The following is a 10,969-nucleotide window of genomic DNA, read 5'->3' as shown; positions in this document are numbered from 1 at the left end:
CTCCCACGCCCTCTGCCCTCCCCCTCCTGCCATCTCCCTCCCTCCGTCCACCTCCTGTCCTTGCCCCCGACCCCCCCTTGCCCTGCCCCCTGCCCTCCCCCCGGCCCTCCCCAGGGAAAGCAGTGCTTGTCTGACAGAGAGACGGGAAGAAGATATGCGGCCACGCTCCCTCCACCAGGAGTCTAAGTCTCTCCTTGGAAAGTCAGAAATCAGACGGCAACGTGCAGATTTCCCCCAGAGGTCTCAGTGGGGTTGTTCTCGCTACAGTGTAAAGGACTGCATGTGTAAAATCACTTCAGAGGGAGACTGCATCTCAAAGCAATGTGCTGGGCGGGGCAGTGGTTTAGAGAGGCCAAGCCTTCTGGGCCCTTCTCCTCAGCCCTGAAGCCCTTGCCTACTCTCTCCCCCCACCCCGCACATCCAGGACCAGAATTCCAGCCAAGTCCTGGGTGAGAAGGTCTTGGGCATCGTGGTGCAGGACACCAAGGCTGCCAACCTCCCGGAGCCCGTGGTCCTCACCTTCCAGCACCAGCCACAGCCTGTGAGTGGCGGCACCAACCAGGGGACAAGCGTCCCTGCTCTGCCAGCTGTCCTCACCCGTCCCCGCTCCTGACGCATCCACCTTTCATGGGAACACTGGATGGGGCACCAGCTGGTTGGGTCCAGTGGGTGGAGGTGGCTTGACTTTCCTCCAGGCTTCCTGTGCCACAGGGGGCCGGCTGTCATGCCATCCCCTCCATCTCCTCGCCTTCTTTCTTGTCCCTGCAGAAGAATGTGACTCTGCAGTGCGTATTCTGGGTCGAAGACCCGACACGTGAGTCTGGAGGGGTCTCTGGGCTGGGTGAGCATCTGGAGGAGAAATGGGGTCCTGGAGGGTGGGGGAATGGGGTAATCACCGAGGGCTTCCTGGAGAGAGCTGGGCTTTGAAGAGGGAGTGGCGGCAGCCTGGCCAGCTGCTAGGTAGGCAAAGGCTCGGAAGAACAACACGGTTGTGCGTTTGGGGGTGTGCGATGAGGGCCCGGGGATGGGCTTCATCAGAGCCCCTTGTGGTCCCTTCCTCAGTGAGCAGCCCGGGGAAGTGGAGCAGCGCCGGCTGCGAGACCATCAGGAAGGAGACCCAGACGTCCTGCTTCTGCAACCACCTGACTTACTTCGCAGTGCTGATGGTGAGGGACCCCTCCCCGCCTCACAGCCCCATGGCGGGCCGAGTTCTGTGCCAGACTCTTCAGATTGAGTCATTTATTCCTCACCATAACCCTCTGAGGTAGCGTTCTCCCCCTTTATAGATGAGGAAGCGGAGGCTCAGAGAGGTTAAGCAATTTCCCTGGGGTCACCAGCTAGAAAGTGGAAGAGCTGGTCTGTAAAGCCCTTGTTGTTTTTCCCCACATTCTGGTGTATGATAAAAATGCAACTTCCTGGCCCAAGCCTAGGTAGGACTCTGACTTCACAGGGCTGGGGCCAGGAGTGTGTTTCTAAGGAGACCCTAGAGGAGGCCCAGCGTGGAGGCCCCTGGAGTGGGCTCCAGTGCCCTGAGATCTCAGAGGCTTTGTGTCCCAGAATCTTAGGATTCTCTCTGTGGGTGTCCAGCCGTGGCTTGAACACTCCTGAGTGTGGGAAGCTCACTCCCTCACAGGAAACCTATTCCCACATTGAATGTTATAGATAAATAATTAATGCCAGGATGAAAAGAGGGCTCTTTGGGGGAGGGTTCTTGGCCTTTGGGGGTCAGGGAGCCATTTGAGAATGTGGTGAAAGCTGCTGACCCTGTCCAGGAAGATGCACTCAGGCCAAGAACCCTCCACTCCATTGGGAAGGATCATGGGTCCCAAAGCCCTGCAGGGAGCACAGCTGGGGTTGGGTGGGGACACTGAGGCAGCCCGCTCATCTCCCGGGCCCAGGTCTCCTCTGTGGAGGTGGACGCCGTGCACAAGCACTACCTGACCCTCCTTTCCTACGTGGGCTGCGTGATCTCCGCGCTGGCCTGCGTCCTCACCATCGCCGCCTACCTCTGCTCCAGGTGAGGCCAGAGAGGGTCGGGGAGGGAGATCCCCACAGCTGTGGAGGCTCACTCCGGTGGACCCCCAAACTTGTGCGTGGTTGTGGGAGTTGGGTGGGGAGTGTGGTCTGCTGACCCCGGGGGCCATTTCCTCCTCAGATTTGTGGTGTTTGGATAACATGGCATTTCCACATTTTAATTAACTGCCAACATTTAAAATCGGGAGAGTTCATGTGAGAATCTGTGTCTCCGCCTTGAATAAGCACATGTGAGACCCAGGGTGCCCATAGTGGTGTTATGTTGGTGACATGATAAGAATTAACTCTGGCATCGAATTTCCTACGTGCCATGCCAAGTGCGAACTCGGTTTATCCTCACAAAAGCCTATGAAAGTTCTCAGAGAGGGCAAGTGACTCACCAGAGGTCACATAGCATGAAGTGGCAGAGATTGTCATGTGGTCAGTGCTTGGCTTGGCCTACACTGAGGTCCACTTGCAAGCAGTCCCTGGGCCCCTTTGGGTAGAGGGAAGACACCCTTAGTTCTGGGGAGAACCTGGGGTGTTCTTGACCAGGAGGTGAGGAGGGTGGAGCTGTGTGCATGTATGTGCATGTGTGACTGTCGTGTGTGTCCCTAACTGTGCACAAGGGGGCTGTACAGGTGATGGCAATGAGGAGGGACAGCTGATGGGCTCAGTGGAAGGCTGGGGGCGGGGGCAGAAGTCCCAGCACCTAACTGATCACAAACACACCAAGGACACGAGGGCGGGGACCCAGGGAGCTGAGCCTCTGACCTGGACCAGATCTCTGCATCAGTGTAACCCTCACCCCTACCCTGTGAGGGGGAACCACTTCACAGAACCGTAAACTGAGAGTGTCAGAGAGAAGGGACCAGCCCAAGGGGATGCCACGAGTCGGGACGAGGGTGATGCTGGGGCCTCCCGTTTCCCTGCCCGCTCCAGGGCCACTTACAACCTGGGGTGAGGTGGGAGTGCAGGTGAGGTGGGCTGTGAGCCCTGACTGGTATGTCCACAGACGTGCCCATACCCCAGCTCCGACCTGCAGACGCACGATTGTGCAGACACAGAGCAGGGCCCCAGCCTCCAAGCCAGCCTTTCCTCTCCAACTCAGGGAGCGTCTGGCTGACTGTGGTGGCTGGCTTGTCCCCCTTGCTCTGCCTGCTAAGTCTTCTGTTAAACTTGGTACCGAGCCTGTGGGTGCTGAACCCACAGTGTGGGTGCACAGGGGCCCGGCCCAGGAGCAGGGATAGGAGCGGGTGTCACCATATGTGTCGGGAGCAGGGGAAGTCTCAGAGGGCTTCCTGGAGGAGAAGCAGGCACACCTCCCCGCCCACCTTCCCACACGGCCCATCAGGGTGCCCCTGCCATGCAGGAGGAAGCCCCGGGATTACACCGTCAAGGTGCACATGAACCTGCTGCTGGCCGTCTTCCTGCTGGACGTGAGCTTCCTGCTCAGCGAGCCGGTGGCCCTGACGGGCTCCAAGGCCGCCTGCCGCACCAGTGCCATCCTCCTGCACTTCTCCCTGCTCTCCTGCCTCTCCTGGATGGGCCTCGAGGGCTACAACCTCTACCGCCTGGTGGTCGAGGTCTTTGGCACCTACGTCCCTGGCTACCTGCTCAAGCTGAGCGTCGTGGGCTGGGGTGAGTGAGTGGGGTGAGGGACTCTGCCGGCTCTGTGGGGGGGCTTGTGAGTGGGCTCCCCATACCCGCCTCCCCCACGTGGTCTGGCAAAGCACAGGCTCCTGGTCCTTCCTGCCCCGCTGCCTGTCTCTCTGGCTTGCCTCTCTGTTTCCTCACTCGTTCTCAGTGGTCCTTCACCTGGGCTGGGCCAAGGTCCCCGTTGAGGAAGATGAAGTGACTCCCAACAAGCACTTCCAAACTCTCTGTACCCCCTGCAGAATTAAAGGAGGGATTTGCAGGCAGGGCCACCGTGTATGGATGTGCAGGTTGTGTACTGCTTAAAGGCACCCAGCTGGGAGATCAGTGGGGCGAATCCCTGATTTGCTCAGACTGGCAGCGGTCCTGCCTGTGGATCCCCTGCCCCTCAGGTGACAGATCTCTGTGGCTTTGGTGTTTTATTCTTGGCCGATAAGTGCCCACTTCATCTGTGGCCCAGGCCTCTCGTGTCAGCCGGAGCTCAGGGCCTTACACCACGAGCCTTTCTGGACTTGGCAGGGACCCCAGCCTCCACATGTCCTTAGGCTCCACTTACCTCCTGGGCTCCCTGTTGGGCCCCTTCTTTGCTCATGCCCCCCAATTACATGAAAATCCCCAGATTTGGTTGTGTGAGGACCCGGGGCTTGGAGGTGGGTGGTCCCTCCAGGAGCTTCTGGCCTCCACCTAATGGGTAAGGTTAAGGCCCGGGGCAGACCTCCCTGGGACAGAACACTTGCTGTCCCTCATCTTCCCCCACGTGCCAGTGTCCCATCTGCCCCTCCCACCTCTCCTGGGAGCTCTAGCCCTCGGCAGGGAGCGGCCGAATTTTGTCCTGGGGCCCCCAGGCTGCTGGGGGGCAAGGGCTGAGTCAGGAAGATGGCCTCCCCTTATGGGAAGTCCAAACTGGAATGGGAGGGGAGGGCCCAAGCTTGGGTGACCCTCTCCCCACAGGGGACTGGATGGGCTCTGGGACGCTTGAGGGGGCTCCACCCTCTAGGCCCTCCTGAGCCAGAGAAGGCACGGCCTCAGAGGAGGGGGTTGCAGCTGTATGCCTTGCTGCCCTCAGGCTTCCCCATCTTCCTGGTGACGCTGGTGGCCCTGGTGGACGTGGACAACTATGGTCCCATCATCCTGGCTGTGCATAGGACCCCGGAGAGTGTCATCTACCCTTCCATGTGAGTGGCTGTGTGCGGTGGGGGCAGGAATGGAGGGCACTGGTGCGGAGGCCAGAGAGCAGCCTGCCCTGGGCCATGCTGACCCAGAGACACCTGGGCTGCAGCCTCTGGCCAGGCAGTAGCTGGAGCACTGGCCTAAGGGTCACAGAGGGTGAGAAAAGGCCCGGCACTGCCACTCGCTCACCGGGTGACTTTGTGCAGGACCTGGCCTTCTCTGAGCCTCCGTGTCCTCATTTATGAGTGGGGGCATGGACTGGGGCAGGTACGCCCCACCACATCCCTTTGCTGTGCTCCCCCATTGCCTTGCGCAGATGGAAAGACCAAAGCTCAGAGAGGGCAGGGGTCCACTCTCAGCCTCGCTGGGAGCTAGGGCACTGCTCCAAGGCAGGGGAGATGGGGCTGAAACCCAGTCCTCTTCCACTCACCTGATTTGCCCAGGCTGGCGGGGCCCCTGCCTGTGGGTCCCCTGAACCTCACCTGGAGGCCAGAGCTCTCAGCTTCGTCCTTCCCATTGGTTTTGAAGTTTTTAGCACTTCCCCTCATGACCTGGTGAGCTTTGCCTCACCCCTGTGCCATCTGTTTCATTACCTACTTAATACTTTCCTTTACATCATCTGATTTAGGCCAGGCATGGTAGTTCATGCCTGTAACTTCAGCACTTTGGGAGGCTGAGGCTGGAGGATTGCTTGAGCCCGGGAGTTGGAGACCAGTCCGGGCAGCATAGTGAGACCACGTCTCTACAAAAAAATTTTTAAAAATTAGCTGGGCATGGTGGTGAGTGCCTGTAGTCCCAGCTACTCAGGAGGCAGTGGCAGAGGCAGAAGGATGGCTGCACCCAAGAGGTCAAGGGCTTAGTGAGCCATGTTTGTGCCACGGCACTCCAGCCTGGGCAACAGTGGGAGACCCTGACTCGCAAAAAAGAAAGACTAGTTAACATAAGTGTATTTTTTAGAAAATTACATCAACACTATCAGAAAACAAGCAGCACTTGTCAGAAACAGTGAGTAATCCTGACAGCAAACATGATGACAGCGGCGGCCCAGGAGGCGCTGCCCCTGCGGGCTGTGCAGTGAGCCCCCTGCCCTTGCCCGCAGGTGCTGGATCCGGGACTCCCTGGTCAGCTACGTCACCAACCTGGGCCTCTTCAGCCTGGTGTTCCTGTTCAACGCGGCCATGCTGGGCACCATGGTGGTGCAGATCCTGCGTGTGCGCCCGCACACCCAGAAGTGGGCCCACGTGCTGACGCTGCTGGGGCTCTGCCTGGTCCTCGGCCTGCCCTGGGCCCTGGTCTTCTTCTCCTTTGCTTCCGGCACTTTCCAGCTCGTGGTCCTCTACTTCTTCAGCATTGTCACCTCCTTCCAAGGTGGGTGTGGAGAGGAACCTCTCCCCGGCGCGGGCAGGGTGTCCACTTGTGGAGCAGTTGGCAGAGATGGGATGAGCCAGGGAGCCCCGAGGCGGTCCTTCTCTGAGCCTCAGTCTTCTCATTCATGAAACGGGGGCGTGTGAGCCACAGTCAGCAAGTCTTTATTGAGCACCTACTGTATGCAGACCGTACGCTGAGCCTTGGGGCTCCAGCTGCAAGCTGGATGGGCAGAGCTCAGCTTGGGGGGAAAATGAATGTCAGCACACACAGCCATCAAAGGGGGTCTCGAGGCAAGGAAGGAATGGTGGATAGTGTAATGCATAGACCTGGGCTGGGGAGGGGGATTCTCTTGGGAGGGGTAAGGGAGAGACAGAGAGACTGACAGAAGGACCCAGCCATGGAGAGAGGCAGGCTCGGTACTCCATGTGTGGCCCATAGTCCAGCAGCATCGATGTCCCCGGGAGCTTATGAGAAGCAGAGTGTCTGGCCTGCTCGGACCTGCCGGGTCAGAATCTGCCTTTTCACAGGATGCCCAGGGGATGTGTGTGCGCATTACAGGTTGAGGTGCCCTGGCCTAGGGGAAGGGAGAGCTCCAGGTAGAGGGAGAAGCAAGAGCAAAGTTCCTGGAGTTGGAGCGAGGCTGTGCGTAGGACAGGGAGGCCAAAGAGTAGGGATTGAAGGATGGGGCAGCAGATGGCGGGGCGGAGCCTCAAGGGCCTGGCTGGATGCCCGCAGGGTCCTTTTCTGTTCCACCAGTACCCCTCCTCCCCACCTCCTCTGCATTGTCACACACACACGTTGCCCCTCTGTTCTTGGCTGTGCCGAGTGAAGAGGGGCTGCGTGGCCAGGCCCAGGGACTCACGTGGAGTGGCAAGACCAGCTTCTCACCCAGGGTCACCCTAGAGCCCAAGGAGGGGTGGGGGTGATGCTCCCACCTTCCAGTTATTTTGCTTTCGAGCCTTCATCTTCTCCCCAGGGAATGAATAAGCAGGACTCTGAGGAGGGGAGGAAGCCCTTCTCATTTGCACAGGCATCGACTGAGCTATCGCTACATCGTCGTAGTGTCATGGGGGGACACTACAGTGGCGATGAGGCTCGAAAGGCCACCCATTAAGCACCATGACTGACACGTCACGGTGCTTAATGGGTGGACTTACGAGCCTCATCGCCACTGCCTGACCTCTGGCTCAGCCAAGTCCTCCTACCTGGACCTCCCTGGGCCTCAGTTTTCTTATGCGTAAATCAGAATAGCAATGAACAGGAGTGACCTACAGACACCTTGGGAGAACACAGGAGAGGGCACACAGGGACCCAGCTTAGCACCCGGCACGTGGCAGGCGCTCCCTGGTCACATGGTGCCTGACTGTGTGTGCTGGGAGAGGGTGGGGGGGGATTCTGGGGGGAGGTGGCTCTGGAGGGGATGGGCTGCCCCGCCTGCTGAGCTGTGCCCTCCCGCACGCAGGCTTCCTCATCTTCCTCTGGTACTGGGCCATGCGGCTGCAGGCCCGGGGCGGCCCCTCCCCGCTGAAGAGCAACTCGGACAGCGCCAGGCTCCCCCATCAGCTCAGGCAGCACCTCGTCCAGCCGCATCTAGGCCGCCAGCCCACCTGCCCAGCGAGAGGAAGCTGCGTTTCGGCCTCGCCTCACACTGCCTGTGGCCCCTGCAGCCGGGCCCAGCCCTCGGCCAGTCAGTCGGAGACTTGAGCAGGCCCCAGGACCTTGGAGAGGCGGGGCTGTCACCAAACTCCCAGGCTGGGCCTTCTGAGCGGCCTTGGGGAATACTCGGCCCGTGGGTCCCACTCCCAAGGGGCTCAGAAGTGCGCTCCAAGCTGGCTATGGGGCTGTCCCCCCCCAGCTGTCCTAACTGGGGGCTGAGGCCTAGTCCCTCTTTGCCAACCCTGGACCTGGCCTTCGCTGCTGGGGGTCAGGCCAGGGATCTTGGAGGCTCGGCGTGTCCTCAGCCCTGTGCCCTGCCCAGGACAGAAACGTGGCTCTAGCTGTCTGACCCTGGTGATCACCTTGCAACACTCTGCAGCCCCTGGCATTGTAACCCAAGGTGGCACCCACAGCAAACAGCTCGGCAGAGCTTCAGGCCCTGGGGGAGGAGAAGCCCCTCCCTGGAGCAGAGCCGCAGCCCGCCTACCTCCGAGCCTGGGGCCCTGTCCCTCTGTTGGCCTCCCAGCCCTCCCTCCTCCTTCTCCCGAGGCCGCCCCAGCCTTTCACTCTCAGCCTAGGATCCCCAGTTCCAATGCTGTACTTTGGGTAGTGGCTCCAGTTGCTGTCTGGTGTCTGCTGTAAACTCTTGTCTACTGCACAGGCCTTGGCCTGCGCCTGACTCGGGCTGAGCATGGCCGCCCAGGCTGGCCAGGTCCATCTGCCATCCAGGCCTCTCTGAGCTGCCTCGCCCTGTCCGGCCAAGCACACACCTCAGAGGGGCCCTCTGCCTCTCCGAGGCCCTCTTGTGGCAAGACTGTGGAACGTGGCTGTCCCATCTTGCTTCCATCGCAGCACCCCGAAGACTGAGACCTACCTCCTCTGGTGACGCTGGCCTGGAGGGGGTGCTCTCGAACCCTTGCAAGCCCCTCCAGGCACACTCGGCTGCCCATCATGGTTAATTCTTCCAACAAACACACACCAGTCGGTCGCTGGCCTGTACTGGGTGGTAGGGACACAGACGACCAGACCTGGTCACTCCCCCTGCGAACCCTCAGTCTAGTGTGTGCGGCATGCACGTGGTAAAAGCTCCAAGAGCTCCAGGCACAGTCAGGAGCCATCATTCCTGGCTGGGAATCCAGGAAGACTTTTTGTAGGAGGTAGCATTTGGTCTTAATCTCAGCCTTAAAGATGGGAAGGACGTCCTTTTTAAGTACCAATTATTTCGTCTTTTGATATTAAATAAAGAAGTACATGTTTGTTGTAGAGAATTTGGAAACTGTAGAAGAGTACCAAGAAGAAAAATAAAAATCTGCTGTCGTTATTATCTAACAAACCAGAGACATTTTGGAGCATTTCCTTCTGAGCTTTACCCTGTGCTTCTATTAAAAGAGTCACTGACACAAACACCATGGGGTGAATCCGGAAGCTTGAACAAGAGATGTGAGCTGTGTGTGGAAAAAAAAAAATCAGCTGCTGGAGACTTTATCAACTAGGGCAAAGGGGGAGAGAAATGACAGCTTTGAGTCAGTGTTGGGGAGGCAATGGGGAGTGGTGGGGTCTGCGGTGAACTGGAGATTCCAAAGCCCTCACTGAGGGGGTAGCCGCTCATCAGCTTCAGGCGGTCACTGCCCAGAAGGAGCAAGGGCCCATGTCGCCAGATCACCTGCCTTTAGGAGAAATCTGGAATGTGGTGTGAGGCTCTCTGATTTTAAAATTTTGGTCAATCTAAAACAGTCTCTGGCCAAAGAGATCGCACTCCAGGGCTGAATCCAGCCCTTGCCCGCTCTGCCCAGTTTGCTGACCAGTGTGAAGTCGGTGGGCTGAAGTTACTGGATGGTTCCTCCATCCCTGCCTTCAACCTTGTTCTGCCAAATCTCTCCTCCCATCGTGTGACCTGGGTGAGGCGCAGGTTCCCGTCCCTGTCAGGAGAGCCGCCACAAGTGATCACCGCTACTGTGTTCAGGTGTAAGGTCCCAGTCTAACTCAAGGCCCCGCCCACAGCGCTCCCTCCGCGGGCCCCTCCTTCCTCTCCTGGCTGCCAGGGGGCGCCCCTGCGGGCGCTGAGGCTGCAGCTGGGCTAGGATGGGTGAGAGGCCACGCTGGCAGCCAGGGCTAGACCCCAGTGCCCTCTGAGGACCATGCACGTGGGATCTTTGAGGCCTGCAGGGATCTCTGCACATGGGAACTCCCTGCACCCTGCTGTTCTCCCAGCCCCGCTCCACTCCTTCCATTGACCTCTGTCCCCACCCTTTTTTGGGGGGAGGGGCTCCTTGTATGCACCTAGCGCCTGAGGACAGAGACCAGGTCTCCCCAGATCCCTGCCCCAGTGTCCTGACTTGGTGGCCCAGTGGGATCAGAGCCAGCGTTCCTCCTTGCAGGCCTCTCGGGGACTCTGCGAGGGAGTCTCAGACCCCATCATTGGACTGTGCTTGAAGGAGAGGTGAGACAACTGTTCCCCATCCTCCAGGAAGGTGGGAAAGGACCCAGCCCCTTCCCCAAGCAGAGCACTCTCCTCAAACAAATTCTTCTGCTTCTTCCCCCTACCCCCAGTTGGAGTCAAACTCTGTTGCCCAGGCTGGAGTGCAGTGGCATGCTGAAGGCCACCGCGGCCTCGACCTGCTGGGCTCAGGCGATCCTTCCACCTCAGCCTTCCTAGTAGCTGGAGCTACAGGTGCACACCATCAAGCTCGGCTAATTTTTCTTGATTTATTGTAGAGATGGAGTCTTGCCAAGTTGTCCAGGCTGGTCTTGAACCCGTGGGCTCCGGCAATCCTCTCACCTCGGCCTCCCAAAGTGCTGGGATTATAGGTGTGAGTCACCTCCTGCTTCTTTTTAAACATTTATCTTTTTTTATTTTTATTTTTATTTTTTTTGAGTTGGAGTCTCACTCTGTCGCCCAGTCTGGAGTGCAGTGGCCGCTCCCGGCCACCGCAGCCTCGACCTGCGGGGCTCCAGCGATCCTTCCGCCTCAGCCTTCCGAGTAGCCGGAATTACAGGCATGCGCTACCATGCCCGGCTGATTTTTTGATTTATTGTAGAGATGAGGTCTCGCTGCCCAGGCGGGTCTCGAACCCGCGGGCTCAGGCAATCCATTCACCTCAGCCTC

The 10,969-nt window shown here is 59.0% G+C and overlaps 1 protein-coding gene across 1 annotated transcript in view; it reads left to right on the top strand.

The window, feature by feature from the left end:
- The window catches only part of ADGRG1 (adhesion G protein-coupled receptor G1), a 12,965-nt gene extending 5,066 nt beyond the window's left edge, over window positions 1-7,899 (top strand). The window contains 9 exon segments of the mRNA XM_008068024.2: window positions 425-541; window positions 769-814; window positions 1,063-1,166; window positions 1,899-2,017; window positions 3,386-3,654; window positions 4,736-4,844; window positions 5,939-6,207; window positions 7,670-7,761; window positions 7,763-7,899. Of these exon segments, the coding sequence (XP_008066215.1) occupies window positions 425-541; window positions 769-814; window positions 1,063-1,166; window positions 1,899-2,017; window positions 3,386-3,654; window positions 4,736-4,844; window positions 5,939-6,207; window positions 7,670-7,761; window positions 7,763-7,801 (1,164 nt within the window). The 3' untranslated portion in view covers window positions 7,802-7,899.
- Window positions 7,900-10,969: the final 3,070 nt, after the last annotated feature.

The sequence above is a fragment of the Carlito syrichta genome, unplaced genomic scaffold (assembly GCF_000164805.1).
Source record: "Carlito syrichta isolate Samal-C Ts95f unplaced genomic scaffold, Tarsius_syrichta-2.0.1 Scaffold309854, whole genome shotgun sequence".
Taxonomy (NCBI): domain Eukaryota; kingdom Metazoa; phylum Chordata; class Mammalia; order Primates; family Tarsiidae; genus Carlito; species Carlito syrichta.
Note: the sequence above shows the minus strand (reverse complement) of the source record. Positions and strands in the feature narration are given on the sequence as shown.